Here is a 26,721-nt window from a genome sequence, read left to right as displayed (position 1 = left end):
ACGAGAAGAGGAGTGAACTGTGAAGTCAGAGGGAGGGATAGAAACATGGACAACAGGTGTAGGAGTAGGCCATTCGGCCCTTCGAGCCAGCACCGCCATTCAATGTGATCATGGCTGATCATCCCCAATCAGTACCCCGTTCCAGGGATATTGTCTGTGAGAAAGTGTTTCCTCGTCTCCGTTCTAAATGGCTTACCCCTTATTCTTAAACTGTGGCCCCTGGTTCTGGACTCCCCCAACATCGGGAACATGTTTCCTGTCTCCAGTGTGTCCAAACCTTTAACAATCTTATATGTTTCAATGAGATGCCCTCTCATCCTTCTAAACTCCAGTCTACTCCTCCATTCACATTCTGTCTGGTCTCAATTGGGTTGTGAGGGGCTGTTTGTTGGTCCAGTTGATGTGTGTGTGTGTGTAGGGGGGAGTGAGGACACTGGGCGTGTGTGAGGGAGGAGCGGTCAGTTTTTGTCCATTGGGCTAGCAGGGCGGGGCCGGGCCGAAGGGCGTGTGTGTGTGTGTGTGGGGGGGGGGGGGTGAGGACACTGGGCGTGTGTGTGGGAGGAGCGGTCAGTTTTTTGTCCATTGGGCTAGCAGGGCGGGGCCGGGCCGAAGGGCGTGTGTGTGTGTGTGTGTGTGTGTGGTGCTGGGGGCTGGGGAAGGGTTAACCCCGGGCTGTCCTGTCCTGTCCTGTCCTGTCCTGTCCTGTCCTGTCCTGTCCTGTCCTGTCCTGTCCTGTCCTGTCCTCTCCCTCTCCCTCTCTCTGTGTCTGTGCTGCCGGCTCCGCTCCCCGCGGTCACTCTGCTGCTGCCGCCGCCCATGGACACCCCGGTGCCGGCGTCGGACTGCGCCGTGTGCCGCTCCCCCGGTCTGGCCGCCAGTGCCCGGCGTCTACCCTGTGGTCACCGCCTGTGCTCCGACTGTGCCCGATACTCGGATACAGCGCTGGGTGGAAGCCTGGACTGTCCCACCTGTAGTGGCCCCGTCACTGCCCCGCTCCCCGCACTAGATGTAGCAACAGTAGCAACAGGTGGACGGGCCGAGCGGCTGTGTCCCCAACATGGGCAACCCCTACAACTCTTCTGTCAGCAGGACGGACAGTGTGTGTGTACATCGTGTATGGACAGTGGAACTCACCGGGAACACACCGTCACATCGCTGGATACTGCCCGGGACTCGCTCAAGGTACACACCGGGACACAAGGGGTAGAGAGAGACAGGGGGGGAGAGACAGGGGGTAGAGAGAGACAGGGGGTTAGAGAGACAGGGGGGTTAGAGAGACAGGTGGGAGAGACAGGGGGTAGAGAAGGGGGGAGAGGGGGGAGAAGGGGGGGAGAGACAGGGGGGAGACAGGGGGGGGAGGAGAAGGGAGGGTGACAAGGGGGAGAGAACAGGGGGGAGAAAAAAGGGGGGAGAAGGACAGGGGGGAGACAGGGGGAGAGAGGAGAGGGGGAGAGAAGGGGGGAGAGAGAGAGGGGGAGACAGGGGGAGGAGAGCAGGGGGGGAGACAAGGGGGAGACAGGGGGAGGACAAGGGGGAGGACAGGGGAGGAGAACAGGGGGGAGAAGGGGGGGGTAGGTAGAGGAGGGGAGAGAGACAGGGGGGGAGGACAGGGGGGGTGAGTAAGGGGGAGAGAAGGGGGGAGGAAGAGAGGGGGGGTGCAGGGGGGGAGGAGGAGAGACTAGGGGAAAAGAGACAGGGGGGAGACAGGGGGGTGCAAGGGGGGAGAAGGGGGGAGACAAGGGGGGAGACAGGGGGGAGACAGGGGGGAGACAGGGGAAGAAGAGAGAGGGGAGAGAGAAAGGGGCGGAGACAGGGGGGAGAGACCAGGGGGGAGAGAGAACAGAGGGGGAGACAGAGGGGAGAGGAGGGGGGGGAAAGAGGAGGGGACAGGGGGAAGACAGGGGGGAGAGAGGGGGGGAAGGGGGGGACAGAGGGGAGACAGGGGGGAGAGGCTGGAAGGGGGAGCAGGAGAGGGGGGAGGGGAGGAGGGAAACAGGAGGGGAGAGAGGGGGGGAGAAGGAAGAGGGGAGAGAGAAGGGGGAGACAGGGGGGAGGAGGAGGAGGAGAGAGGGGGGTGAGAAGGGGGAGAGAGGGGGGGGGGAGAGAGGGGGGGGAGAAGGAGGGGGGGAGGGGAGACAGGGGGAAAGACAGGGGGGAGACAGGGGGGAGAGACCAGGGGGGGGAGACAGGGGGGAGAGAAGGGGGGTAGAAGGGAGGGGGGGGGGAGACAGGGGGAGACAGGGGGAGAAGGACAGGGGGGAGAAAGGGGGGGAGGGGGGAGACAGGGGGGAGAGACAGGGGGGAGGAGGGGGGGAAAGAGGTAGACAGCGGGGGGGGAGACAGGGACAGGAAGACAGGGAGAGAGACAGGGGGTTTAGAGACAGGGGGGAGAAAGGGGGGAGACAGGGGAGAAGGAGACAAGAGGGAGAGACAAGGGGGGGAGAGACAAAGGGGGGAAGACGGGGAGACAGGGGGGAGAGAGGGGGTGACAGGGGGGGGGGAAAGGGGGGAGGACAGGAGGAGAGAGGGGGTGAAGGGGGGGAGACAGGGGGGGAGACAGGGGGGAGACAGGGGGGAGAGAAGGGGGGAGGGGAAGAGGGGAGAAGGGGAGAGAGGGAGGAGAGAGAAGGGAGAGAGAGAGGGGGGAGACAGGGGGAGAGAGAGGGGGGAGACAGGGGGGAGACAGGGGGGAGAAAGAGGGAGGGGGACAGGGGGGGGAGGAGAGAAAGGGGGGGACAGGGGAGGAGAGGACAGAGGGGAGAGAGGAGAGGGGAGGAGAAAGAGGGGGGAGACAGGGGGGAGAGAGACAGAGGGAGACAGGGGGAGAGGGAAGGAGAGAGAGGGGGGAGGAAAGGGGGGAGAAAGGGGGGAGACAGGGGGGGAGAGACAAGGGGGGAGGAGAGGAAGGGGAGGGAGAGAGGGGAGAGACAGGGGAAGGGAGAGCCAGGGGGGAGAGACAGGGGAGGAGAGAGAGGGAAGGGGGGGGGAGACACAGGGGAGAGACAGGGGGGGGAGAGATGAGGGGGGAGAGGGAGGGAGAGGACACAGGGGGGAGACAGGGGGGAGACTAGGGGGGGAGACAGGGGAAGGCCTGGCGAGGGAGGGACAGAAGGAGAGAGAGAGGGGGAGGAGCAGGGGGAGAAGGAGAGGGAGGGGGGGGAGAGAGAGGGGGGAGAGCAGGGGGGGAGACAGGGGGAAGGGGAGGAGAGAGGGGGGGAAAGGAGGGGAGAGAGGGGAAGACAAGGGGGAGAGAAGAGAGGGAGAGGGGGAGGAGGGGAGAGACAAGGGGGGAGACAGGGGGGGGGCAGGGGAGAAGAGAGGGGAGAGGAGAGGCTTTTTGTTTAGGGGGAGAGAGAGGGGGGAGAGAGAGGGGGAGAGAGGGGGAGAGACAGGGAGGAGACAGGGGGGAGAGAGAGGGGGGCGAGACAGGGGAGAGGACAAGGGGAGAGAGGAGGGGAAGGAGAGGGGGGAGAGACAGGGGGGGAGACAGGGGCGAGGAGAGAGAGACAGGGGGAGAGAAGGGGGGAGGAAGGGGGGAGAGAGAGGAAGGAGAGACAGGGAAAGACGAAGGAAGGGGAAGAGAGAGAGGGGGGAGAGACAAGGGGGAGAAGACAGGGGGGAGAGACGGGGGGGTGAGAGTGATGGGGGAGAAAGGGAGGAGAGCGAAAGGGGGGGAGAGAGACCGAGGGAAGACAGGGGGAGAGACAGAGGGGAGAAAGGGAAGGGAGAAGGAGGGGGGAGAGAGAAGGAGAGACAGAGAGAGAATAAGGGGGGAGAGAGGGGGGAGAAGAAGGGGAAGAGGAGCGAGAGAGGGGCGAGAGAAGGGGGAGAGAGAGGGGGAGAGAGAAGGGGGGGAGAGAGGGGAGAGAGAAGGGAGAGAAGGGGAGAGACAAGGGGGAGAGGAGAGGGGAAGAGAGGACGGGAGAAGGGGGAGAGAGCCAGGGGGGGAGAGAGAGAAGGGAGAGGAAGAGGGGAGGGACAAGGGGGAGAGACAGACAGGGGGAGAGACAAGGGAGAGAGAGAGAGGCGAGGGGGACAAGGGGGAGGAAACAGGGGGGAGACAAGGGGAGGACAAGGGGGCAGAGAGAAGAAGGGGGGAGAGGAAGGGGGGGGAAGACAAGGGAAGGGAGACCGGTAGGGACAGGAGGGGGAGAAGGAGGGAGTGGGAGGAGGAGAAAGGGGGAGAACAAGGGGTGGAAGGGAGGCGGGAGGGAGGGAGGAGAGGGAGAGAGACAAGGGGGAGACAGGGGGGGAGAAGGGGGGGGAAGAAAAGGGGAGGGAAGGGGGAGAGAGAGGGGGAGAGACAGGGGGAGACAAGGGGGGGAGACAAGGGGGGAGAGAGACAGGGGGGAGAGAAGGGGGGGAGAGACAAGGGGGGAGACACAGGGGGAGGAGAGGGGGGAGAGAGGGAGAGGGGGGGAAGACAGGGGGGAGACAAGGGGGAGACAGGGGAGACAGGGAGGACAGGGGGAGAGAGGTGGAGGGACAGGGGGAAGGGAGAGGGGGGTGACAGGGGGGAGACAGGGGAGGAGAGGCGGGGGGGGGGGGACAAGGGGGAGACAAGGGGGGAGAAAGGGTGTACGGGTAGAGAAAGACAGGGGGAGAGAGGGGGAGAGACAGGGGGGAGACAAGGGGGGAGAAACAGGGGGAGAGAGAGGGGGGAGACAGGGGAGGAGAAGGGAGGAGGCGACAGGGAGGGAGAACGGGAGGGAGGGAAGGGGGGGAAGATGGGAGACAGGGGGGGAGACAAGGGGGGAGACAGGGGGAGAAGAGGGGGGGAGGGGACAGGGGGGGCGGGGGAGCGAGGGGGGGGAGAGGGGAGGAGACGGGGGGGAGAGAAGGGCGGAGACAAGGAGAGAGGCAGGGATGGGGAGAGGGGGGGAAGGACACCGAGAAGGGAAGACTGGGAGGGATAGGGGGGGAGAGGGGGGGGAGAGACAGGGGAGGGAGGGGAAAGGGGGAGGGGGAGAGACTGGGGGGAGAGACGGGGGGAGAGAGAGGGAGGACGGGAGAGAGACAGGGGGAGGGAGAGAGGACTGGGGGGAGAGAGAAAGGGAAGGAGAGAGGGGAGGGAGGGAGGAGAGGGGAAAGGGGGGAGAGAGACGGGGGGGAGAGAGGAGACTGGGGGAGAGACAGGGGGGAAAGAGAAGACGGGGGAGAGAGAAGGGGGGGAAGACAGCAAGGGGAGAGACCGGGGGGGGAGAGACGGGAGGGGGAAGAGGAAGGGGGAGAGCGGAGTGGGGGGAGAGACGGGGGGGAGACAAAGGGAGAGAAAAAGGGATGAGACGGGGGGGGAGAGAGACGGGGGGAGAGGAAGGGGGGGGAGAGTAGGGGGGAGAGAGGGGGAGACAGAAGGGGGGGAGCGACGGGGGGAGAGGAGGGGGGGAGAGACAAGGGAAGAGGGAGAGGGGGGAAAGACAGGGGGGGAGAGAACCAGGGAAGAGAGACCAGGGGGGGAGGACGGGGGGGGAGAGGGGGGGGGAGAGACAGGGGGGGAGAGAAGGGGGGGGAGAGAGGAGGAGAAGGGGAGAAGCGGGAGAGACGGGGGGGAGAGACGGGGGGGGAGAGACAGGGGGGAAGAGACGGGGGGGAGCAGACAGGGAAGGACGGAAGGGGGGGGGAGAAGGGGGGAGAGACAGGGGGGAAGGGAGAGACGGGGAAGGGGAGACGGGGGGGGAGAGACGGGGGGGAGAAAGGGAGGGAGAAACGGGGGGGAGAGAGACAAGAAAGGGAGGGGAGGGGAGACGGGGAGACGAAGGGGGGAGAGACGGGGGGGGAGAAAAGAGGGGGGGAGAGACGGGGGGGGAGGAGACGGGGGGGGAGAGGAAGGGGGGGGGGACGAGACGGGGGGGGACGGGGGGGGAAGCGAGGGGGGTGGGAGAGAGGGCGGGGGAGGGGAGAGAGGGGGGGGAGACAGGGGGAGAGACGGGGGGGGAGGGGAAGGGAGGGGCGGGGGAGAGGGGAAGAGCGGGGGGGACGAGACGGACAGGGAGCAGACGGGGGAGAAGATAGACGGGGGGAGAGAGACAAGGGGAGAGAAGACGGGAGGGAGAGACGGGGGGAAGGAAGGGACGGGAGGGGAGGACGGGGGGAGAGAGAGGGGGGGAGAGACGGGGGGGAGAGGAGGGGGGGGGAGAGAAGGGGGGGGAGAGACGGGGGGGAGAAGAGAAACGGGGGGAGGAGAGAGGGGGGGAGAGAGAAGGAGGGGAAAGAGAAGGGGGGGGGAGAAAGAGGACAATGAGAGGGAGAGACGGAGGGGAGAGACGGGGAGGAGGAGACGGGGGGAGAGAGACGGGGGGGGAGAGAGGAAAGGGGAGAGACGGGAGAGGAGAGGAGAGGGAGGAGAGGAGGGAGAGGAGGGACGGAGAGGGAGAGACGGGGGAGGAGAGAGAGGGGAAGAGAAGGAGGGGGAGAGCAGAAGGAGGAGAGAGAAGAAGGGGGGGAGAGGAGAGGGAAGAGGAGAAAAGGGAGAGGGGGGAGAGAGAGACGGGGGGAGAGAGAGGAAGGGGGAGAGGAGGGAGGGGAGACGGGGGGGAGAGAGAGGGGGGGGAAGAGAGGGAAGGGGGGAGGAGAGAAGAGGGGAGAGGAGGGGGTTGGGGAGAGAGAGAGGAGAGGAGGGGAGGAGAGACGGGAGGAGAGACGGAAAGAGAGAGGGGGGAGAGAGGAAAGCGGGGGGAGAGAAGAGGGAGAGAGATGAGGGAGGAGAAGGGGAGGGAGAGAGGAGAGGGGAGGTAGAGAGGGGGAGGGAAGGAGGGGGAGGGGGAGGAAGAGATGAGGGGAGAGAGAGGGGGAGAGGAAGGGGGAGGAGAGAAGGGGGGGGAGAGAAGGGGAGAGGGGGCGGAGGGAAGAGACGGGGGGGGGAGAGAAGGGGGAGAGAGGGAGGGAGGAGGAGAGGGGGAGGGGGGAAGGAGAGAAAGGGGGAGAGGAACGGGGGGAGAGAGGGGGGGGAGGAGAGGGGGGAGAGGGAGGGGGGAGGAGAAGAAGAAGAAGAGGGAGGGGAGGGGGAGGAAGAGAGAGGGAGGGAGAGTGAGAGAGAAAGGAGAGGGAGAGAGAGAGAAGGAGAGAGAGGGGGAGAGGAGGAAAATATAGTGGAGGAGGGGAGAGGAGGGGGGGGGGGAGAGAGAGAGAGGAGAGAGGGGGGGGGGGAGGGAGGGGGGAGAGAGAGAGGGGAGAGAGAACGGGGGGGGAGGAGACGGGAGGGATGAGAGGGGAGGAGGGGGAGAAGGAGAGGAGGAGGGAAGGGGAAGAGACCGAGGACGGAGAGGGGGAGAGGAGGGAGAGGGAGGAGAGGGGGAGGGAGGAGAGGGGGGGAGAGGGGAGGAGGAGAGACGGGGGGGAGAGACGGGGGGGAGGAGAGAGAGGGGAGAGAGAGGGGGGGAAAGAAGGAGGGGAAGGAGAGAGAGGAGAAGGGGAGAGACAGGGGAGGGAGAGAAGGGGGGGAGAGAGGGGAGGAGAGGAGAGACGGCGGGGGAGGGAAGAGACGGGGAGGAGAGAGAGGGGGAGAGAGAGGGAGGGGAGGGAGAGAAGGGAAGGTGAGAGAGGGGGGGAGAGACGGGGGGGAGAAGGAGAGAAAAGAGGAGAGGGGAGGAGGAAGGGAGGAAGACGGGGGGAGAGAAACCAGGAGGAGGAGGGGGGGGGCAGAAGGGGAGGAGAAAGGGGACAGGCAGAGGAGAGGGAGGAGAGAGGGGGGGAAGAGAGAAAAGAGGGGAGGAGAGAGGGGGGGAGATAAGAGAAGAGGGGAGAAAGGGAAACGGACGGAGGGGGAGAGACGGGGGGGAGAGGAGAGAAAAGGGGAGAGGGGGGGGGAGAGACGGCGGGGGAGAGAGACGGGGGGGGGAGAGACGGGGAAAGGGGCAGAGAGAGAGGGAGAGAGGGGGGGAGAGAGACGGGGGGAAACGAGAGGGAAGGGGGAAGGGGGAGGAGGGGAGGAGAGGGGAAGGGGAGAGGGGGGGGAGAGGAGAGGAAGAAGGGACAGGAGGAGAGAAAGGGGGGAGAGGATGGAGAGAGAGGGGGGGAGAGAGACGGGGGGAGAGAACAGGAGGACGGGGGAGAGGACGGGAGGAGAGGAGGGGAGAGACGGGGGGAGAGGAGAGGGGGAGAAGAGACGGGGGAAAGAGAAGGGGGGAGAAAGGAGAGGAGAGAGGGGAGGGGAGAGATGGGGGAGAGAGACGGGGGGGGAGACAAGGGAAGGGGGAGAGAGGAGAGGGGAGGAGGAAGGGAAGGAAAGAGGGGGGAAGAGAAGGGGGGAGAGACGGGGGGGAGAGAGAGGGGGGGGAAGGACGGAGAGGAGGAGAGAGGAGAGGGGAGAGAAGGGGGGAGAGACGGGGGGAGAGAGACGAGGGGGAGAGAGAGAAAGAGGAGAGACAGAGGGAGAGACGGGGGGGAGAGAGGGGGGAGAGACGGGGGGAGAGAGAGGGGGGGAGAGAGGGAGGGGGAGAGACGGGGGGGAGAGAGAGGGGAGAGGGAGACGGGGGGGAGAGGGGGGGGAGAGAAGGGGGGGGGAGAGACGTGGGGGAGAGACGCGGGGGGGAGAGACGGGGGAGAGACGAGGGGGGGGAGGGAGGGAAGGGAGAGAGAGGGGGGGAGAGGAGGGGAGAGACAAGGGGAGGACGGGGGGGGAGAAGACGGGGGGGGAGACGGGGGGGAGAGACAAGGGAGAGAGGGGGGGGAGAGCGGGTGGGGGGAGACGGGGGGGAGAGAGAGGACAAGGGGGAGAGACGGGGGGGAGAGACGGGGGGGAGAGAGATGCTGGGAGAGGGGGGAGGGAGGGGGAGGAGGGGGGGGAGAGACGGGGGGAGAGGAAAGACAGGGGCGAGGGAGGGAGAGACAAGGGGAGAGACGGGGGGAGAGAGACGGGGGGGGGAGAAGGGGGGGGAGAGACGGGGGGGGAGAGAGAGACGGGGGGGGGAGAGACGGGGGGGGAGAGACGGGGGGGGTGAGACGGGGGGGGAGAGAGGGTGGGAGGGGAGAGACGGGGGGGAGAGAGGGGGGGAGAGAGACAGGGGGGAGAGAAGGACGGAGGGGAGAGACGGGGGGGGAGAGAAGGGGGGGGGGGGGAGGGGGGGGGAGAGAGGGGGGGAGAGGAGAGGGAGGGGGGAGAGACAAGGGGGGGAGAAGGGGGGGAGAGACGGGGGGGGAGAGACAAAGGGAGAGACAGGGGGGGAGAGAGAGGGGGGGAGAGAGGGGGGGGGAGAGAGGAGAGGGGGGGGGAGAGAGAGGGGGAGAGAGGGGGGGGAGAGACGGGGGGGAGAGGACGGAGGGGGAGAGAGGGGGGGAGGAGAGACGGGGGGAGGAGGGAGAGAGGGGAGAGACGGGGGGGAGAGACAGGGGGGGAGAGAGAGGAGGGAGAGAGAGGGGGGAGCGAAGAGAGGAGGAGAGACAGGGGGGAGAGAGGGGAGAGAGGGAGAGAGGGAGAAGAGGGGAGGAGAGGGAGAGAAGGAGGAGAGGAGAGAGGGAAGGGGTAGAGAGAGGGGGAGAGAGTTGAAGGGGTAGAGACAGGGGGGAGAGAGAGGGAGAAGGGGTAGAGAGGGAGAGAGGGAGGGGGGGGATAGATAGAGAGGGGGTAGGAGAGAGGGGGTAGGGAGAGAGGGGGTAGGGAGAGAGATGGGGTAGAGAGAGAGAGATGTAGAGGGGAGAGTGGAGGGGGTAGTGAGCGAGAGAGAGGGAGAGAGAGCGAGAGTGAGGGGGAGAGAGAGGGGGAGAGACAGGCAGGTAGAGAGAGGGGTTAGAGAGAGGGGGAGAGGGGGTAGAGGAAGAGAGGGGGGTATACAGAGAGGGACGAGAGACGGGCGCAAGGGATATGGAGGTGCGCACGGGTAGATAGCGGTATAGAGGGGCGCACTGATAGAAGGGGCAGGTGCTGTAAGGCACAATTACAGGGGCGCACTGGTAGAGCTGCACCCTCACTGTGCCAGAGACCCGGGTGCTGTCTGTGTGGAGTTTGCACGTTCTCCCCGAGGGTTTCCTTCCCCCATCGCATCTTCGGGAGACCGTGCAGGTTGATCGGCCCAGTGTAAATTGTCCGGAGTGGATGAGAAAGCGGGATAAGGTAGAACTAGTGTGGAAGGGTAGTAAGCGAAACGTAGACACAGAATGCTGGAGTAACTAACTCAGCGGGACAGGCAGCATCTCTGGAGAGAAGAATGGGTGATGTTTCGGGTTGAGACCCTTCCTCAGACCCATCCACTCCCGAAACATCGCCCATTCCTTCTCTCCAGAGATGCTGCCTGTCCCGCTGAGTTAGTTACTCCAGCGTGGACTGGGTGGGCCATCTGCCTGTAACTTGAACGCGTTTTGTTCCCGGCTGCACCACCTTTATCTCCGAAGCTGTGACATATATCCCTGTATAGCCTGTAACACTGTAGCTGCAACCTATTTGTCAGTCGCTGTAATAATATTACTTCCTGCAGCTCTAACATCTAATTCCCCTCTAGTTATAACACTGTTTCTCTGTACTGGTGATTATCTTGATCTATTGGGAGAGGTTGTGTAGGCTGGGACTCTATTCCATGGAGTGCAGGAGGATGAGGGGTGATCTTATAGAGGTGTATAAAATCATGAGCGGAATAGATCGGGTTTCCTCCCACATCTCAAAGATGTTTGTACGTTAACTCAAGCTAACTACAACAGTGTAATTTACAAAAACTTAGGGGAGGGCACCATCAAATGGGGAATTAGGGGAGGGCACCATCAATTATGTTTGTTTGCTCTGGGCACTGTGAGGCAGTTTTGATCACCTAATTGAGGAAGGACATTCTTGCTATTGAGGGAGTGCAGCATAGGTTTACAAGGTTAATTCCCGGGATGGCGGGACTGTCGTATGCTGAGAGAATGGAGCAGCTGGGCTTGTACACTCTGGAGTTTAGAAGGATGAGAAGATATCTCATTGAAACATATAAGATTGTTAAGGGCTTGAACACGCTAGAGGCAGGAAACATGTTCCCGATGTTGGGGAAATCCAGAACCAGGGGCCACAGTTTAAGAATAAAGGGTAAGCCATTTAGAACGGAGACGAGGAAACACTTTTTCTCACAGAGAGTTGTGAGTCTGTGGAATTCTCTGCCTCAGAGGGCGGTGGAGGCAGGTTCGCTGGATGCTTTCAAGAGAGAGCTAGATAGGGCTCTTAAAAATAGCGGAGTCAGGGGATATGGGGAGAAGGCAGGAACGGGGTACTGATTGGGGATGATCAGCCATGATCACATTGAATGGCAGTGCTGGCTCGAAGGGCTGAATGGCCTCCTCCTGCACCTATTGTCTATTGTCTATTATCACTATTTTAGTGACATTACTGTGTGGTTATACACAGGAGGGAAAATGGCATCAACAGTTTCATTTTTAATTGTGTTTTCGAGGATAATGGACCAGGGAGCACAGAGATATGGAACTAATCAAAGGGCAGCAATAACGAGATACAATATAGTCACTGAGTTGATGATAGACACAAAAAGCTGGAGTAACTCAGCGGGGCAGATTCAGATGCAATCTATTGTCATTGTGCAGTGTACAGTACAGAGACAATGAAATGCAGTTAGCATCTCACCCAGAAGAGCGAACATAGAATAATGAGCAGTAAAATATATATATGTACAGTCGTCGTAGTGCAATTTTACTGGGGGAAGGAGTGTCCGGGGGGGGGAGTGATTGGCAGTCATCGAGGTACGTTGTTGAGTAATGTAACAGCGGCAGGGAAGAAGTTGTTCCTGGACCTGCTGGTCCGGCAACGGAGAGACCTGTAGCGCCTCCAGGATGGTAGGAGGGTAAACAGTCCATGGTTGGGGTGAGAGCAGTCCTTGGCGATGCTGAGCGCCCTCCGCAGACAGCGCTTGCTTTGGACAGACTCAATGGAGGGGAGCGAAGAACCGGTGATGCATTGGGCAATTTTCACCACCCTCTGCAGTGCCTTCCGGTCGGAGACAGAGCAGTTGCCATACCATACTGTGATGCAGTTGATAAGGATGCTCTCGATGGTGCAGCGGTAGAAGTTCACCAGGATCTGAGGAGATAGATGGACCTTCTTCAGTCTCCTCAGGCAGCATCTCCGGTGAGAAGGAATGGGTGGTTTGGGGTCGAGACTCTTCTTCAGTCATAGTGCAATTCAACATGGAAATAGATCCTTCAGCCCAACTTGTCCATGCTGGTCAAGAAAAAAGACTGCCTTTGCCCAGCGGAAAGACTATAGATGATTCCAATCAAACCTTCCACAGTGTACAGATACAGGATACAGGGAATAACATAGAAACATAGAAACATAGAAATTAGGTGCAGGAGTAGGCCATTCGGCCCTTCGAGCCTGCACAGCCAATTTAAATGTATGATCATGGCTGATCATCCAACGCTCCCTACCTATCCCGTACCTGCCTTCTCTCAATACCCCTCTGATCCCCTTAGCCACAAGTGCCACATCTAACTCCCTCTTAAATACAGCCAATGAACTGGCCTCAACTACCCTCTGTGGCCGAGAGTTCCAGAGATTCACCACCCTCTGTGTGAAAAAAAGTTCTTCTCATCTCGGTTTTAAAGGATTTCCCCTCCATCCTTAAAGCTGTGACCTCTTGTCCTGGACTTCCCCAACATCGGGATACAATCTTTGCCCAGCGGATCTAGCCTGTCCAACCCCCACAGTTAAGAATTTTGGATACAGTTTAACGTATAAGATCCCCTGATCAAGATCCGAAATTGCTAGGTAGATAGTATAAACCAAGTCTATCCAGTCCCTGAATCTGTTCTTCATAAGACAGTACTGACATCCCAGGAATCAGTCTGGTGAACCTTCTCTGAACACCGCTATGGCAATAATGTCCTTCCTCAGATTGGGAGACCAAAACTGTACGCAATAATCCAGGTGTGGTCTCACCAAGACCCTGGAAAGCAAGGGTTTCAGTAGAACCTCCCCTTCGCTCCATACTCAAAGTTCCTTTTTTGCAATGAAAGGTAACTTGCCGATACCATTCGCTTTCTTTACTGCCTGGGCTGCACAATTCTGCATGGGGCCTACCTTCAATGAAATGGTGTACCATGGAAACACCCAGGGAAGTCGCTGCATCTCCCCTGCCAATTCAAGCAATCGGCCATCCGTTTAGATAATAATCTGCTTTCCCGTTTTTGTCACCAAAATGGACCACCAATAACGGTCTAAGTTGCTCCCATTTGCCTGTATTTGGCCCATATCCCTCTAAATATTTCCTTTCCATGTACTTGTCCAGGTGAATGTTAAATGTTATTAGTCCCTGCCTCAACTACTCTCTCTGGAAGCTCGCTCCCTACCTACCACCTTCTATGTGGGAAAAAGTTGCCCCTCAGATTCCTATCTTTGTAGAAACAAGGAAGTGCAGATGCTGATTTATAAAGAAGAAAATACACAAAGTGCTGGAGTATCTCTGAAGAACATGGATAGGTGACGTTTTGGGTCGAGTTATCTATCCATGTTCTCTAAGGATGCTGCCTGGCCTGCTGAGTTACTCCAGTAATCTGTGTTTTTCCTATTAAATCTTTCCCCCCTCCAACCTTAAACCTATTCCCTCTTGTTCTTGGTTCCCCTTGCCTGGAGATAAAAGACTGCCTTTGCCCAGCGGAAAGACTATAGATGGTTCCAATCAAACCTTCCACAGTGTACAGATACAGGATACAGGGAATACCGTTTAGTGCAAGGTAAAGTCCGATTGAAGATGGTGCGATCATCTCCAATGAGTTAGATAGTAGCTCAGGACCGCTCTCTAGTTGGTGATAGGATGCTTCAGTTGCCTGTTAACAGCTGGGAAGAAACTGTCCCTGAATCTGGAGGTGTGCATTTGTTTTCACACTTCTGTACCTCTTGCCTGATGGGAGAGGGGAGAAGAGGGAGTGACCGGGGGTGAGATCTGGTCCTTAATTATGCTTAAGAAGGAATGGCAGATGCTGGAAAATCTAAGGTAAACAAAAATGCTGGAGAAACTCAGCGGGTGCAGCAGCATCTATGGAACGCAAGGGTTTCGTGCCGAAACGTTGCCCATTTCCTTCTCTCCATAGATGCTGCCGCACCCGCTGAGTTTCTCCAGCATTTTTGTCTACCTTGATCATGCTGCTGGCTTGCCGAGGCAGCGTGAAGTGTAGATGGGGTCAATGGAAGGGAGGTTGGTTTGTGTGCTGGTCTGGGCTGCCTCTACAATTCTTGGATGGGGCTGTTCCCAAACCATGCTGTGATGCATCTCCCTTTCTTCATTAAATTGTTGAAACCATCTCCACAGGAGAAACTGAAGAAGGAAGTTGAGAACCTGCGTATAATCCAGCAGGATTGCCACTTCAAGCACCAGGACATGGCAATCTCAGAGTCGGACATAAAGGTAGATGGGGGGGTGGGGGGGGTGCCGACTTTGGTCCGGGAAAATTGTGGGAATGGGCGACTGGATGAAACCTGGCAAGCGCTCCTGTGGCCCAGAGCTCCCACTGGAACAAAGATTTGGGATCTGGACACCAGTGCAGGAATACCACGGGATTAGAGTGTCTGGCAGCGTGCTTCAGCAGCTGTATAGATGTGACCAGTCATGGCTGGTGCGACAGAGGAGGGAGCAGAGTTTCCGATTCCAGCTATTCGGGCGTCAGTGTGATGCGGCTGGTAAAGGGTCTGTCCCCCTTTCCAGAAGTTATTCCTGCCTCGCAAGCGCCAAAGACCCAGGTTTGACCCTGCGCTGTCTGTGTGGAGTTTGCACGTTCTCCCTGTGACCGCCTGGGTTTCCTCCGGGTGCTCCGGTTTTCCTCCCACATCCCAAAGACGTGCGGGTTTGTAGGTGAATTGGACTCTGGTGCCCCTAGTGTGTAGGGAGTGGAGTGGGGAAGTGGGGCAACATGGGACTGTGTGAATGGGTGATTGATGGATTGAAGCTTGTTTCCATGCTGCATCTCTCAACTATTTCCTCCTTATAACGTCCTGGGTTGTACCTCAGAACTCCCCTGAGACTTCAGCGCTCTAAACCTTTCCAATCCATGTACCTGCCCAAATGATTAATCCCATTTATCTGCGTTTGGCCCAGATTAATCCCACTCAATCTTACAGACAAAGACCTGTAGATGCTGGTTTACTAAAGAGAGACTGCTGGAGTAACTTGGGCAGCATCTGTGTAGAACATCATGTCACCTCCACTAAATCTTTACTATCCCTGTACCTGTCCAAACACAGTTACAGTCCCTGCCTCAACTGCCTCCTCTGGCAGTTCGTTCCATACACCCACCCACTGTGTGGAAAAAGCTGCCCCTCAGGTTCCTATTAAATCTCTCGTCTCTCACCTTAAACCCATGTCCTCGGGTTCTTGACTACTCTACTCTGGGTAAAATATGTGATACACCTGTATCAGATCACCCTTTAGCCTCTTGCGCTCCAAGGAATCCTAGCCTGACCAGCCTCTCCCTGTAGCTCAGTCCCTCGAGTCCTGGCAACATCTTTGTAAATCTTCTCTGCACCCTTTCCAGCTTTAACAACATCCTTCATACAGCAGGATGACTAAAACTGAACACAATACTCCAACCGTGGCCTCACCAACGTCTTGCATAGAAACATAGACAATAGGCGCAGGAGTAGGCCATTCGGCCCTTCGAGCCTGCACCGCCATTCAATATGACCATGGCTTATCATCCAACTCAGTATCCTGTACCAGCCTTCTCTCCATACCCCCTGATCCCTTTAGCCACAAGGGCCACATCTAACTCCCTCTTAAATACAGCCAATGAACTGGCCTCAACTACCTTCCGAGGCAGAGAATTCCACAATTCACCACACTCTGTGTGAAAAATGGTTTTCTCATCTCGGTCCTAAAAGACTTCCCTCTGATCCTTAAACTGTGACCCCTTGTTCTGGACTTCCCCAACATCGGGAACAATCTTCCTGTATTTAGCCTGTCCAACCCCTTAAGAATTTTGTAAGTTTCTATAAGATCCCCCCTCAATCTTCTAAATTCTGGCGAGTACAAGCCGAGTCTATCCAGTCTTTCTTCATATGAAAGTCCTGCCATCCCAGGAATCAGTCTGGTGAGCCTTCTCTGTACTCCCTCTATGGCAAGAATGTCTTTCCTCAGATTAGGAGACCAAAACTGTACGCAATACTCCAGGTGTGGTCTCACCAAGACCCTGTACAACTGCAGTAGAATCTCTCTGCTCTTATACTCAAATCCTTGTACAAATGTACTAACATCCCTATATCTATGCTCAATAATAGATAGACGCAAAGTGCTGGAGTAACTCAGCGGGTCAGGCAGCATCTCTGGAGAAAAAGGATGGGTGACACTTCTTCAGTCTGAAACGTTACCCCATCCATTTTCTCCAGAGATGCTGCCTGACTTGTTGTCTCTCTTTGGTATAAAAGACCAGCAGTTCTTTGTTTCCACATTCTATGTTCAATACCCGGACTGATGAAGGCCAATGTACCAAAAGCATTCTTCATCACCCTATCTACCTGTGATGCCACTTACAGGTAACTATGTACCTGCACTGCTAGATCCCTCTGCTCTACACCATTCCCCAGGGCCCTACTGTTCACTGTGAAGGTCCCGTCCTGGTCTTTTGAGGATCTGCAATGTTGTCTGTGGGATTCGGAGGGGTTGTACCCTCATGTTGCTGGGCGCGCCGGCCACTGGCGTAATCGTTCCCGGCTTTTGCCGTTCCAGACACAGATCGACCAGCTGAAGAGAAACCTGACGAAGAAGTTCACGGAGTGGAGGAAGTGTCTGGAGGAGGATGAGGAGTGTGCACTGAAGGTGATCGACACTGAGGGGGAGAAAAGTGTGTTAATTGAGGGGGAGAAGGTGTTGGTGCCGAGCAGGAGGAGCGGCGAGGAGGAGTTGATACATAGGATGAACCAGATCAAGCTGATTGATGACGAGACACGAAGCCTGGTGCAGAAAGGCCCTCTGCAGTTTATCCAGGTACAGGTGTGGTTGCGGGTTATCCCGGGTCAAACCTCGCCCGTTACCCCGGGTCAAACCTCGGGTCAAACCTCACCCGTTATCCCGGGTCAAACCTCACCCATTATCCCGGGTCAAACCTCACCCATTATCCCGGGTCAAACCTCACCCGTTATCCCGGGTCAAACCTCACCCATTATCCCGGGTCAAACCACACCCGTTATCCCGGGTCAAACCTCACCCGTTATCCCGGGTCAAACCTCACCCATTATCCCGGGTCAAAAGCTCAGGTTGGGCGATCCGGGTCAAACACCTCACCCGTTATCCGGCGGGTCCAAACCTCACCCGTTATCAGCACTTCAAACCACACCCCAGTCTACCCCGGGTCAAACTCTCCATGCACCGCGAGCAGCACCTGAAATTGGTCAAACACTCATACCCCAGTTATCCTGGGGCATGAACATCGAATTGTCCCAATTTTGTTAGTCATTGCTGTCTCCTCCCCTTCCTCAGTCCCCCTGCTGTCTCCTCCCATCCCCCAGCCTTCGGGCTCCTCTTCCTTTTTCCCCTTCTTGTCCCCCCCCCCCCGATCAGTCTGAAGAAGGGTTTCGGCCCGAAACGTTGCCTATTTCTTTCGCTCCATAGATGCTGCTGCACCCGCTGAGTTTCTCCAGCATTTTTGTGCCCCTCCACACATGCCTCCCTTCCACAGGGTACACAGAATGGGCTACAACACCATGGCCGCACAGTCCTGTCCTCTGGGGCGGGAGCTTCGTTGGGGCCTCCCCGTGACCACAGAAACATGCATCGTGGGGTGACCCTCTGATAATCCACTTGGGTTGGCAGAGCTGGGACTGAGATCAGAGGCCAGACCAGGGCTGGAGCAGGTACAACACCTCCAACACTCCCTCTGATAACGCGCAGGGCTCAGAAACGTGCTCGAACACTTGGCTGGTGTGTTTTCTCTGGGGGGGTGGTTGGAGACTAGTATATTATTATCACATCTCGAGGCACATGCAGCAGTAGAGTTGCTGCCTCACAGCGCCAGAGACCTGCGTTCCATCCTGGCTATGGGTGCTGTCTGTACGGAGTTTGCACGTTCTCCCTTGGGCTTCCTCCAGGCGTTCCATTTCCTCCCACACTCCAAAGACACTCCATGCAGGTTTGTAGGTTAATTGTGTTTGAAAATTGTCCCTAGCGTGTAGGATAGTGTCAGTGTCATAGAGTGATAGTGTGGAAACAGGCCCTGTGGCCCAACTTGCCCACACCAGCCAACATGTCCCACCCACATTCCTTCCACCTGCCTGGGTTTGACCCATATCCCTCCAAACCTGTCCTATCCATGTATCTATTTCTTAAACGTTGGGATAGTCCCACTGTACGGGGGTCACTGGACAAAGGGCCTGTTTCCACGCTGTATGTCTAAAACTAAACTAATGTCTACTGAAGCTGAATATCTTTGCGCACTATCCAGTCAAATCACACTTACTGCACACGAGTACAGTCAGGTCGCGCAACAGCAAAAGGTCTATTGTCACAGCTGCAGAAAAAGTGCAGTGTGAGGTGCTACACCTTGGCAGGACAAATCAAAATAGGACGTACATGGTAAATGGTAGGGAATTGAAGAATACAGTTGAACAGAGGGATCTGGGAATAACCGTGCATAGTTCCTTGAAGGTGGAATCTCACATAGATAGGGTGGTAAAGAAAGCTTTTGCCTTTATAAATCAGAGCATTGAGTATAGAAGCTGGGATGTAATGTTAAAATTGTACAAGGCATTGGTGAGACCAAATCTGGAGTATAGTGTACAATTTTGGTTGCCCAATTATAGGAAGGATGTCAACAAAATAGAGAGAGTACAGAGGAGATTTACTAGAATATTGCCTGGGTTTCAACAACTAAGTTACAGAGATAGGTTGAATAAGTTAGGTCTTTATTCTCTGGAGTGCAGAAGGTTAAGGGGGGACGATAGAGGTCTTTAAAATGATGAGAGGGATAGACAGAGTTGATGTGGACCAGCTTTTCCCTTTGAGAATAGGGAAGATTCAAATAAGAGGACATGACTTCAGAATTAAGGGACAGAAGTTTAGGGGTAACATGAGGGGGAACTTCTTTACTCAGAGAGTGGTAGCGGTGTGGAATGAGCTCCCAGTGGAAGTGGTGGAGGCAGGTTTGTTGGTATCATTTAAAAATAAATTGGATAGGCATATGGATGAGAAGGGAATGGAGGGTTATGGTATGAGTGCCGGCAGGTGGGACTAAGGGAAAAAAAAGTTGTTCGGCACGGACTTGTAGGGCCGAGATGGCCTGTTTCCGTGCTGTAATTGTTATATGGTTTATATGGTTATATGGCAGCAACCAGGTGGATTGGGAGATCAGGAATACATCCATCCGAGAGAAGTCTGTTCAACGTGTAGGAAGGAACAGCAGATGCTGGTTTATACAGACGATAGACACAAAGTACTGGAGTAGCTCAGTGGGTCAGGGACGTTTCAGGTTGGAACTCTTCTTCAGACGAGAGCACAGGAGTGGGAAACTAGAGGTGGGAAAAGGGCAGAACACATCAGGACGAGCAACAGATGACCTCAGGAAAGCTGGAGCCCATAATGGCCCATCGTTGCTCAGGTAGGATAAAATTGAGGAAGAAGCTGTTCCTCAATCTGCAGGTACATGCTTCCAAGCTTCTGCCCGACAGGAGAAGAGTGCTCCTTGGTTTTGCTGGTTACTTTCCCGGGGCAGCGTGGTGTAGATGGAGATTCAGATTCAGATTCAAGATTCAGATTCCACTTTAATTGTCATTGTCAGTGTACAGTACAGAGACAACAAAATGCAGTTAGCATCTCCCTGGAAGAGCGACATAGCATATGGTTTCAATAAATAAATCTTTTTACATGTATACAGACATAGTGTTTTTCCTGTGGGAGGAGTGTCCGGGGGGGGGGGGGGGGGGGGGGGGTGATTGGCAGTCACCGAGGTACGTTGTTGAGTAGAGTGACAGCAGCAGGGAAGAAGCTGTTCCTCGACCTGCTGGTCCGGCAACGGAGAGACCTGTAGCGCCTCCCGGATGGTAGGAGGGTAAACAGTCCATGGTTGGGGTGAGAGCAGTCCTTGGCGATGCTGAGCGCCCTCCGCAGACAACGCTTGCTTTGGACAGACTCAATGGAGGGGGAGTGAGGAACCGGTGATGCGTTGGGCAGTTTTCACCACCCTCTGCAATGCCTTCCGGTCGGAGACAGAACAGTTGCCATACCATACTGTGATACAGTTGGTAAGGATGCTCTCGATGGTGCAGTGATAGAAGTTCACCAGGATCTGAGGAGACAGATGGACCTTCTTCAGTCTCCTCAGGAAGAAGAGACGCTGGTGAGCCTTCTTGACCAGAGTTGAGGTATTGTGGGTCCAAGAGAGGTCATCGGAGATGTTGACTCCCAGGAACCTGAAGCTGGAAACACGTTCCACCTCCGTCCCGTTGATGTGGATGGGGGTGTGCGTGCCGCCTCTGGACTTCCTGAAGTCTACAATGAGCTCCTTGGTCTTCTTGGAGTTAAGGGCCAGGTTGTTGTCAGCGCACGATGCTGCTAGTAGCTGGACCTTCTCCCTATAGGCCAACTCATCGTTGTCGCTGATGAGGCCAATCACCGTTGTATCATCTGCAATACTTGATGATGGTGTTAGTACCATGTACAGGTGTGCAGTCATAGGTGAAGAGGGAGTAGAGGAGGGGGCTCAGCACACAGCCCTGTGGAACGCCGGTGTTCAGGGTGAGGGTTGAAGAGGTGTGCTTGTCTAACCTAACAGACTGGGGTCTGTTGATTAGAAAGTCCAGTATCCAGTTGCAGAGGGAGGGGTCGATGCCCAGGTCACCGAGTTTGGTGATCAGTTTTGATGATATAATGGTGTTGAATGCTGAGCTGTAATCGATGAACAGCATTCTTACGTAAGTGTCTCTGTTGTCGAGGTGGGAGAGGGCAGAGTGAAGTGCCGTTGAGATGGCATCCTCCGTACTCCTGTTCTTGCGGTAGGCAAACTGATAGGGATTCAATGTAGGCAGCCTTTGTGGTGTGCCAGGACCAGCCTCTCGAAGCACTTGGTGATGATGGGGGTAAGTGCAACTGGGCGGAAGTCGTTGAGGGAAGGGAAGTGAAGGTGGATGGTAGTCTGATCTGTGTGGATGGATTGGCCTACATCCGGATGGGGCCAGCATTGACTGCCTTGCCAACAGTATGTCTGTTCCTTCCTTCTTTGTTTTAGTATGTGTTAAATGTATGTTTTATGTGGGCGGGGGGTTGTTGTGGGAAACGATTTTTAATCTCTTGCCTCAACGGAGATGCGATTTATTTTCTATATCGTATCTCCGTCCACACTGCGGCCTAACATTGAGGAGTTGGTGGCCTCTTGCTGGAGATTGACTTTGGGAGCTCCAACTGCAGGAGCCTGCGGACATAACATCGTGGAGCTCACGGTCCCTGGTTAGCATGAGCTTCGATCGCCCTGGCGCGGAGGCTTCGAGCGGGAGCTTCAATCGCCCCGACCGCGGGAGAATAAAGAGGAAGATTAGGCTTTATTGCCTTCCATCACAGTGAGGAACGTGGGGAATCCGCTGTGGTGGATGTTTATGTTAACTTTGGTGTAGTTGTGAGGCTTGTTGCTTTTTTTTTTAGTGTGGCTGTGCGGTAATTCGAGTTTCACTCTACCTTAATTAGTACACGTGACAATAAACAGCCCTTTGCACATCCTCAACTGTCTGCAGTGAGGGGTGACCAGGTAAATGTAGACAAGTTGTGAGAGGCAAGGGCAATGTGGCCATTCAATCTTTCTCCCAGAGTGGAAATTCAAAGACTGGAGGGCAGAACGTTAAGGTGAGATTTAAGAGAGACTAGACCAAGTGCAGACCCGTTGGGTCTGTTCCCCCAACACGTGGTTTGGGGGGGGGGGGGTTACTGCAGTTCACACGCACACTAACCCCCCCCCCACACACACACACACACGGGGGGGGGGGGGGGGGGGAAGAAGGGGGGTGGGGAGAGGAGGGGGGGGAAAGGGGGGGGGGATAGAGGAGGGAGGAGAGGGAGGAGGGGGTAGTGGGGAGGGGAGGAGAGGGAGAGAGAGAGAGAGAGAGGATGGATGGGGGGAGTGGGGAGGGGGAGAGGGAAGGGAGGGGGTGTAGGGGAGGGGAGAGGGGGTTGATGTGTGGGGCAAGTTATTTTCAAACAGAAGGTGGTGGGTGCCTGGAACATGCTGCCAGGGGTGGTGGTGGAGGCAGACATGATCGTGGTTTTTTGAGAGGCTTGTGCATGGGCACATGGATATGCAGGAACCCAAATAGGGGCCTATTTTCTGGTGCTGTGGTGTTTTATGTTCCCTCTTATAGTCTGGCTGTGATTTAATTAACCTCTGCTCTCCTTCCTCCTCCCCCCCCCCCTCACAGGAATCCAGCCAGCTCCTCCAGAAGTAAGTGTCTTTCAGTCACTGCTGCAGGGGTTGGTTCACGGTGTTAGCAGGGTCTCTGCGTTCCCACACCACAGAAAACAAAAGCCGTGCTCACACAGTGGAACAGTCGGCAGCGGGTAGAACTGCTGCACCCAGGTGCCACCCTGACCTCTGGCGCTGGAGTTTGCACATTCTCCCCCTCTCTCTTGTGTAGGCAAGGCAGCTGAGGAGGGAGGCTAAGGGGAGAGGACATTGCACGCTGTTCTAGTCACCCCATTACAGGAAGGATGTGGAGGCTTTGGAGAGGGTGTGGAAGAGATTAGGGGGCATTGGTTATAAAGGCAGATTGGATGGACTTGGGTTGTTTTCTCCGGGAAAAGAGGCTGAAGGGGGAGACATGATTGAAGTTTCCAAAATTATGAGATGCTTAGATAGTGTAGACTGAACCATCTTCCTCCTCAGTGTGGAAATGTCAAAGAGTAGAGGGCATAGCTTTGTGAGAGGGAGCAGGTTTAAAGGACAGGGTGGTGGGTGCCTGGAACATGTTGCCAGCTGTGGTGGATGGGGATCCTATAGTGGCGTTTAAGAGGCGTTTGGACAGGCACTTGTATATATGGGGAATGGAGGGATATGGATCACGTGCAGGACGAGGGGATTAATTTAACTTGGCCTTGTGTTCAGCAAGGACCATTGTGGGCTGAAGGGCCTGTTCAATGACGCCATGCGGAGAGGGCCTCTTTGTGATGCACGGCTCTGGGGAGGGCGGGAGAGGGTGGATTAGTTGCGAAGGGAGCGCAGTGTTGTCTGATGAAGACCTCGCCTTGTTGCAGAGTTGCGGAGGAGGAGAAGGTGCCGACTCCCGAAGTCCCGAAGCTGGTCCTCAACCTGTGCAGTGCCCCGGAGGCCATCAAGAAACGCCTGAGAAGCTCCTTCATGTACCAGTCGGCCATCTTGGGAACCACCAGTAAGTGAGCGGGGAGGCTGGGACTTGTGTACACGGGAGCAAGAGGATGGGCAAAATCATCAGCATGAGCTGGATGGCCAGGCTGGTCCCAGCACTCCAGGGGGAAGTCTGAACTGAGGGTCATCGGTGAGAGGGCTCAATTTTTAGGGGGGAAGTGGAAGGTTAAGTTTGTCACATGGAAGAGGCTGACACAGAGAGCTCTGGAGGTAGGAACATGAACAATGTTTCATTGCACAGGTACAATTGGAAAGGTTTAGCGGGATGTGGGCAAAATGGGACTTGTTGGTCTGCATGGACAACTTGAATTGAACGGCCTGTTTCAGTGTATAGAACCTGGTGTGTAGCTGTTTGGAACTGCACCAAATGCCTTTTAAATGCCCACCTATACCATGTCGACTGGTCCACCCTGATCTACCCTGTGGTTATATCCTCAAAGTAGTTGCAGGTTTAGAGTTGTACAGTACAGAAACAGGTCAAACTTGCCCACTTCCACTAGTCCCACCTTACCTTGTGTGCTCCATATCCCTCTAAACATTTACCTTTTAAATATCGTTATAGTGCCGGCTGCAACTACTTCCTCTGGCAGTTCATTCCATATACGCATCCCGTGTGTGAAAAAGTTGCCCCTCGGGTCCCTATTCAATCTTTCACCTCACCTTAACCCTAAGCCCTCTGGTTCTCCATTCCCTTACACAAGAATAAAATACTCTGCTTCATCCTCTCTTCCAAGTTGGGGAGTGGAGAATCCTCCCAAGATTGTTATCCAATGCCCAATATTTCTCCAGGGCTCAGCTTCCACTGCGAGCATTGGCCTTCATCAGTCAGTATATTGAATAAAGAAGTTGGGACATTAAGTTACAATAGATAATAGACAGTAGGTGCAGGAGGAGGCCATTTGGCCCTTCGAGCCAGCACCGCCATTCAATGTGATCATGGCTGATCATCCACAATCAGTACCACGTTCCTGCCTTCTCTCCATATCCCGACTCCGCTATTTTTAAGAGCCCTATCGAGCTCTCTCTTGAAAGCATCCAGAGAACCGTCCTCCACCGCCCTCTGAGGCAGAGAATTCCACAGTTGAACAAGGTGTTGACAAGGATACATTTGGAGTATTGTGTTCAGTTTTGGTCTCCCTGATATAGGAAAGATGTCATTAAACTGGATAGAGTGCAGGACTTGAGGGCCTAAGCTATAGGGAGAGGCCGGCTGAGACTTTATTCCTTAGAACACAGGAGGCGTGATCTTATAGAGGTGTACAAAATCATGAGCAAAATAGATAGGGCGGATGGACATTATTTTACCAAGAGTATGGGGAATTAAGAACCAAAGGAGAAAGGTTTATTGTGAGGGGTAAGATTTAATATGAATCTAAGGAGCAATAGGAGGGTGGTGGGTATATGGAATGAGCTGCCAGAGGAGGTAGGTACTCTGACAACGTTTAAAAGACATTTGCATAGGTACATGGATAGGAAAGGTTTGGAGAATGTGGAGGTGTTGGTTTATAGTCCAAGGAGGGGCTCCGACCTGAAATGTCACCTATTCCTTTTCTCCAGACATGTTGCCTGACCCGCTGGGTTACTGCAGTTTTTTGTATCCATCAAGGTTTAGAGGGATCTGGGCCAAATGCAGGCAGGTAGGACTAGCTTGATGGGGCAAGTTGGCCGCCATGGGCAAGTTGGGCTGAAGGGCCTGTTTCCGTGCTGCATGGACATTGGGCTGAAGGGTCTGTTTCTGTGCTGTACCACCATAACTCTTTGGGGCTTGTTGGTTGGCGTGGGCAAGTTGGACTGAAGGGCCTGTTTCCGTGCTGTACCACCATAACTCTATGGGGCTTGGTGGTTGGCGTGGGCAAGTTGGGCTGAAGGGCCTGTTTCCGTGCTGTACCACCATAACTCTATGGGGCTTGGTGGTTGGCGTGGGCAAGTTGGGCTGAAGGGCCTGTTTCCGTGCTGTACCACCATAACTCTATGGGGCAAGTTGGGCTGAAGGGCCTGTTTCCGTGCTGTACAACTATAACTATGGGGCTTGTTGGTTAGCGTGGGCAAGTTGCGCTGAAGGGCCTGTTTCCGTGCTGTTCCTGAGCTAGTGAGGGTAACGCTGGTGTCCTCCTCCCCCAGCCCAGTGGTCTTCGCTGACGTTGGACCCCGACTCTGCGTACTGGCTGCTGAACGTGTCGGAGGATGAGAAGACTGTGATGTTTGGCTACATGGGGGAGAACTCGTGGCACAACTCCAAGATGTTTGAGAACATGCACCAGGTGCTGTGTGCGCAGAGCTTCACGGCGGGCTGCCACTCGTGGGACGTGCGGACGGGAGGCGTGGCGTGGGGGGCCGGCGTGGCTTATGGCAGCATTGAGCGCGGCGGCCTGGGCTCCTACTTCACCAGCAGCCCCAAGTCGTGGTGCCTGTATTTCTACCGCGGGACGCTGACCGCCTGCCACTGCGACCAGCACGCCTACCTGCTGGACTTCCCCGCCACCAGCAGGGTGCGCCTGCAGCTCGACTACGAGGGCGGCACTCTGGCCTTCTACCAGGTTGGAGAACAACACCGCCACCTCCACACCTTCCACACCGCATTCACCGAGCCCGTCTACCCCGCCTTCTCCTGCTCTGGAAACTCCTCCCTCAAACTCTGCTGAAACAACCCGCCCCACAAGGGTCAGCTCTCTGTCCCGCAATGCCCGGGGAGGGGAGGGTGTGTCTGTCACCAGGTCCCTCACCGCTCAGTAAGTGAATTAACCCAGCCCACTCTCCACGGCCTTTAGTTCAGTTTATCTCGCTTCATTTATAGCTCACACCTTAAACAGATTAAACTAACCCACTAAAGATTACTGACCCAAAACGCCACCAAAGCGCCAGCTATTACACATGTTACACAAATCTCCACAGATGTTGTCCTACACGCTGTTACTCCAGTACGCTGCATCATTTTCTATAAAAGTAAACCACTTCCAGTTTCTATACAAAACACCCATCACATGCCTCTCTAGTGGCCCATTCATCACCACAAATCTTTCTCAGCACTGAAAACCACCCAGCCAAATTCCACATTCCACCTCCACACAATTAGTGCTCAGTCATAAAGCTGTGCAGATGGGAAACAGGCCCTTCGGCCCACTGTGTCCATGCTGACCCATTCCAACTCATCCTCGAGGGAGCTGTAGGCTTTGAGCATCTGACTTGTTCTTTCTAAAAATTATGCTTCAATCTTTAACCAATCTATTGGAGAAATCTATAACACCTGCAACAGGACGAGAGATTGATTAGAGACATGGCTAAAGATTTATGTTAAACTAACCCCAGCATCTTGCTTCACTGCTTGCACTAGCACCTGAGCCCAGAACATGACACCCACGCCAGGCCACGCTCTACGTGCTGGTCCCAGAAGCGGATTTGCAATCACTCATTACAATCGCTGCAGTCTTAAACCTCTCCTCCAACAGCTGACTCTCTCTTGCA

The 26,721-nt window shown here is 56.1% G+C and overlaps 1 protein-coding gene across 1 annotated transcript; it reads left to right on the top strand.

Annotated features, from left to right (window-relative positions):
• Positions 1 to 736: 736 nt before the first annotated feature.
• LOC129705575 (E3 ubiquitin-protein ligase TRIM21-like) lies at positions 737 to 26,458 on the top strand. The gene is made up of 6 exons (XM_055649178.1): positions 737 to 1,182; positions 14,223 to 14,318; positions 16,632 to 16,889; positions 22,298 to 22,320; positions 23,130 to 23,263; positions 25,381 to 26,458. Exons 1-6 carry the CDS (start codon positions 817 to 819, stop codon positions 25,899 to 25,901), a joined length of 1,398 nt encoding a protein of 465 aa, XP_055505153.1. The 5' UTR covers positions 737 to 816; the 3' UTR covers positions 25,902 to 26,458.
• The last annotated feature ends 263 nt before the right edge of the window (positions 26,459 to 26,721 follow it).

This window comes from Leucoraja erinacea, chromosome 2, assembly GCF_028641065.1.
Source record: "Leucoraja erinacea ecotype New England chromosome 2, Leri_hhj_1, whole genome shotgun sequence".
Taxonomy (NCBI): Eukaryota; Metazoa; Chordata; class Chondrichthyes; order Rajiformes; family Rajidae; genus Leucoraja; species Leucoraja erinaceus.
This window is presented reverse-complemented; position numbering and strand designations above follow the sequence as displayed.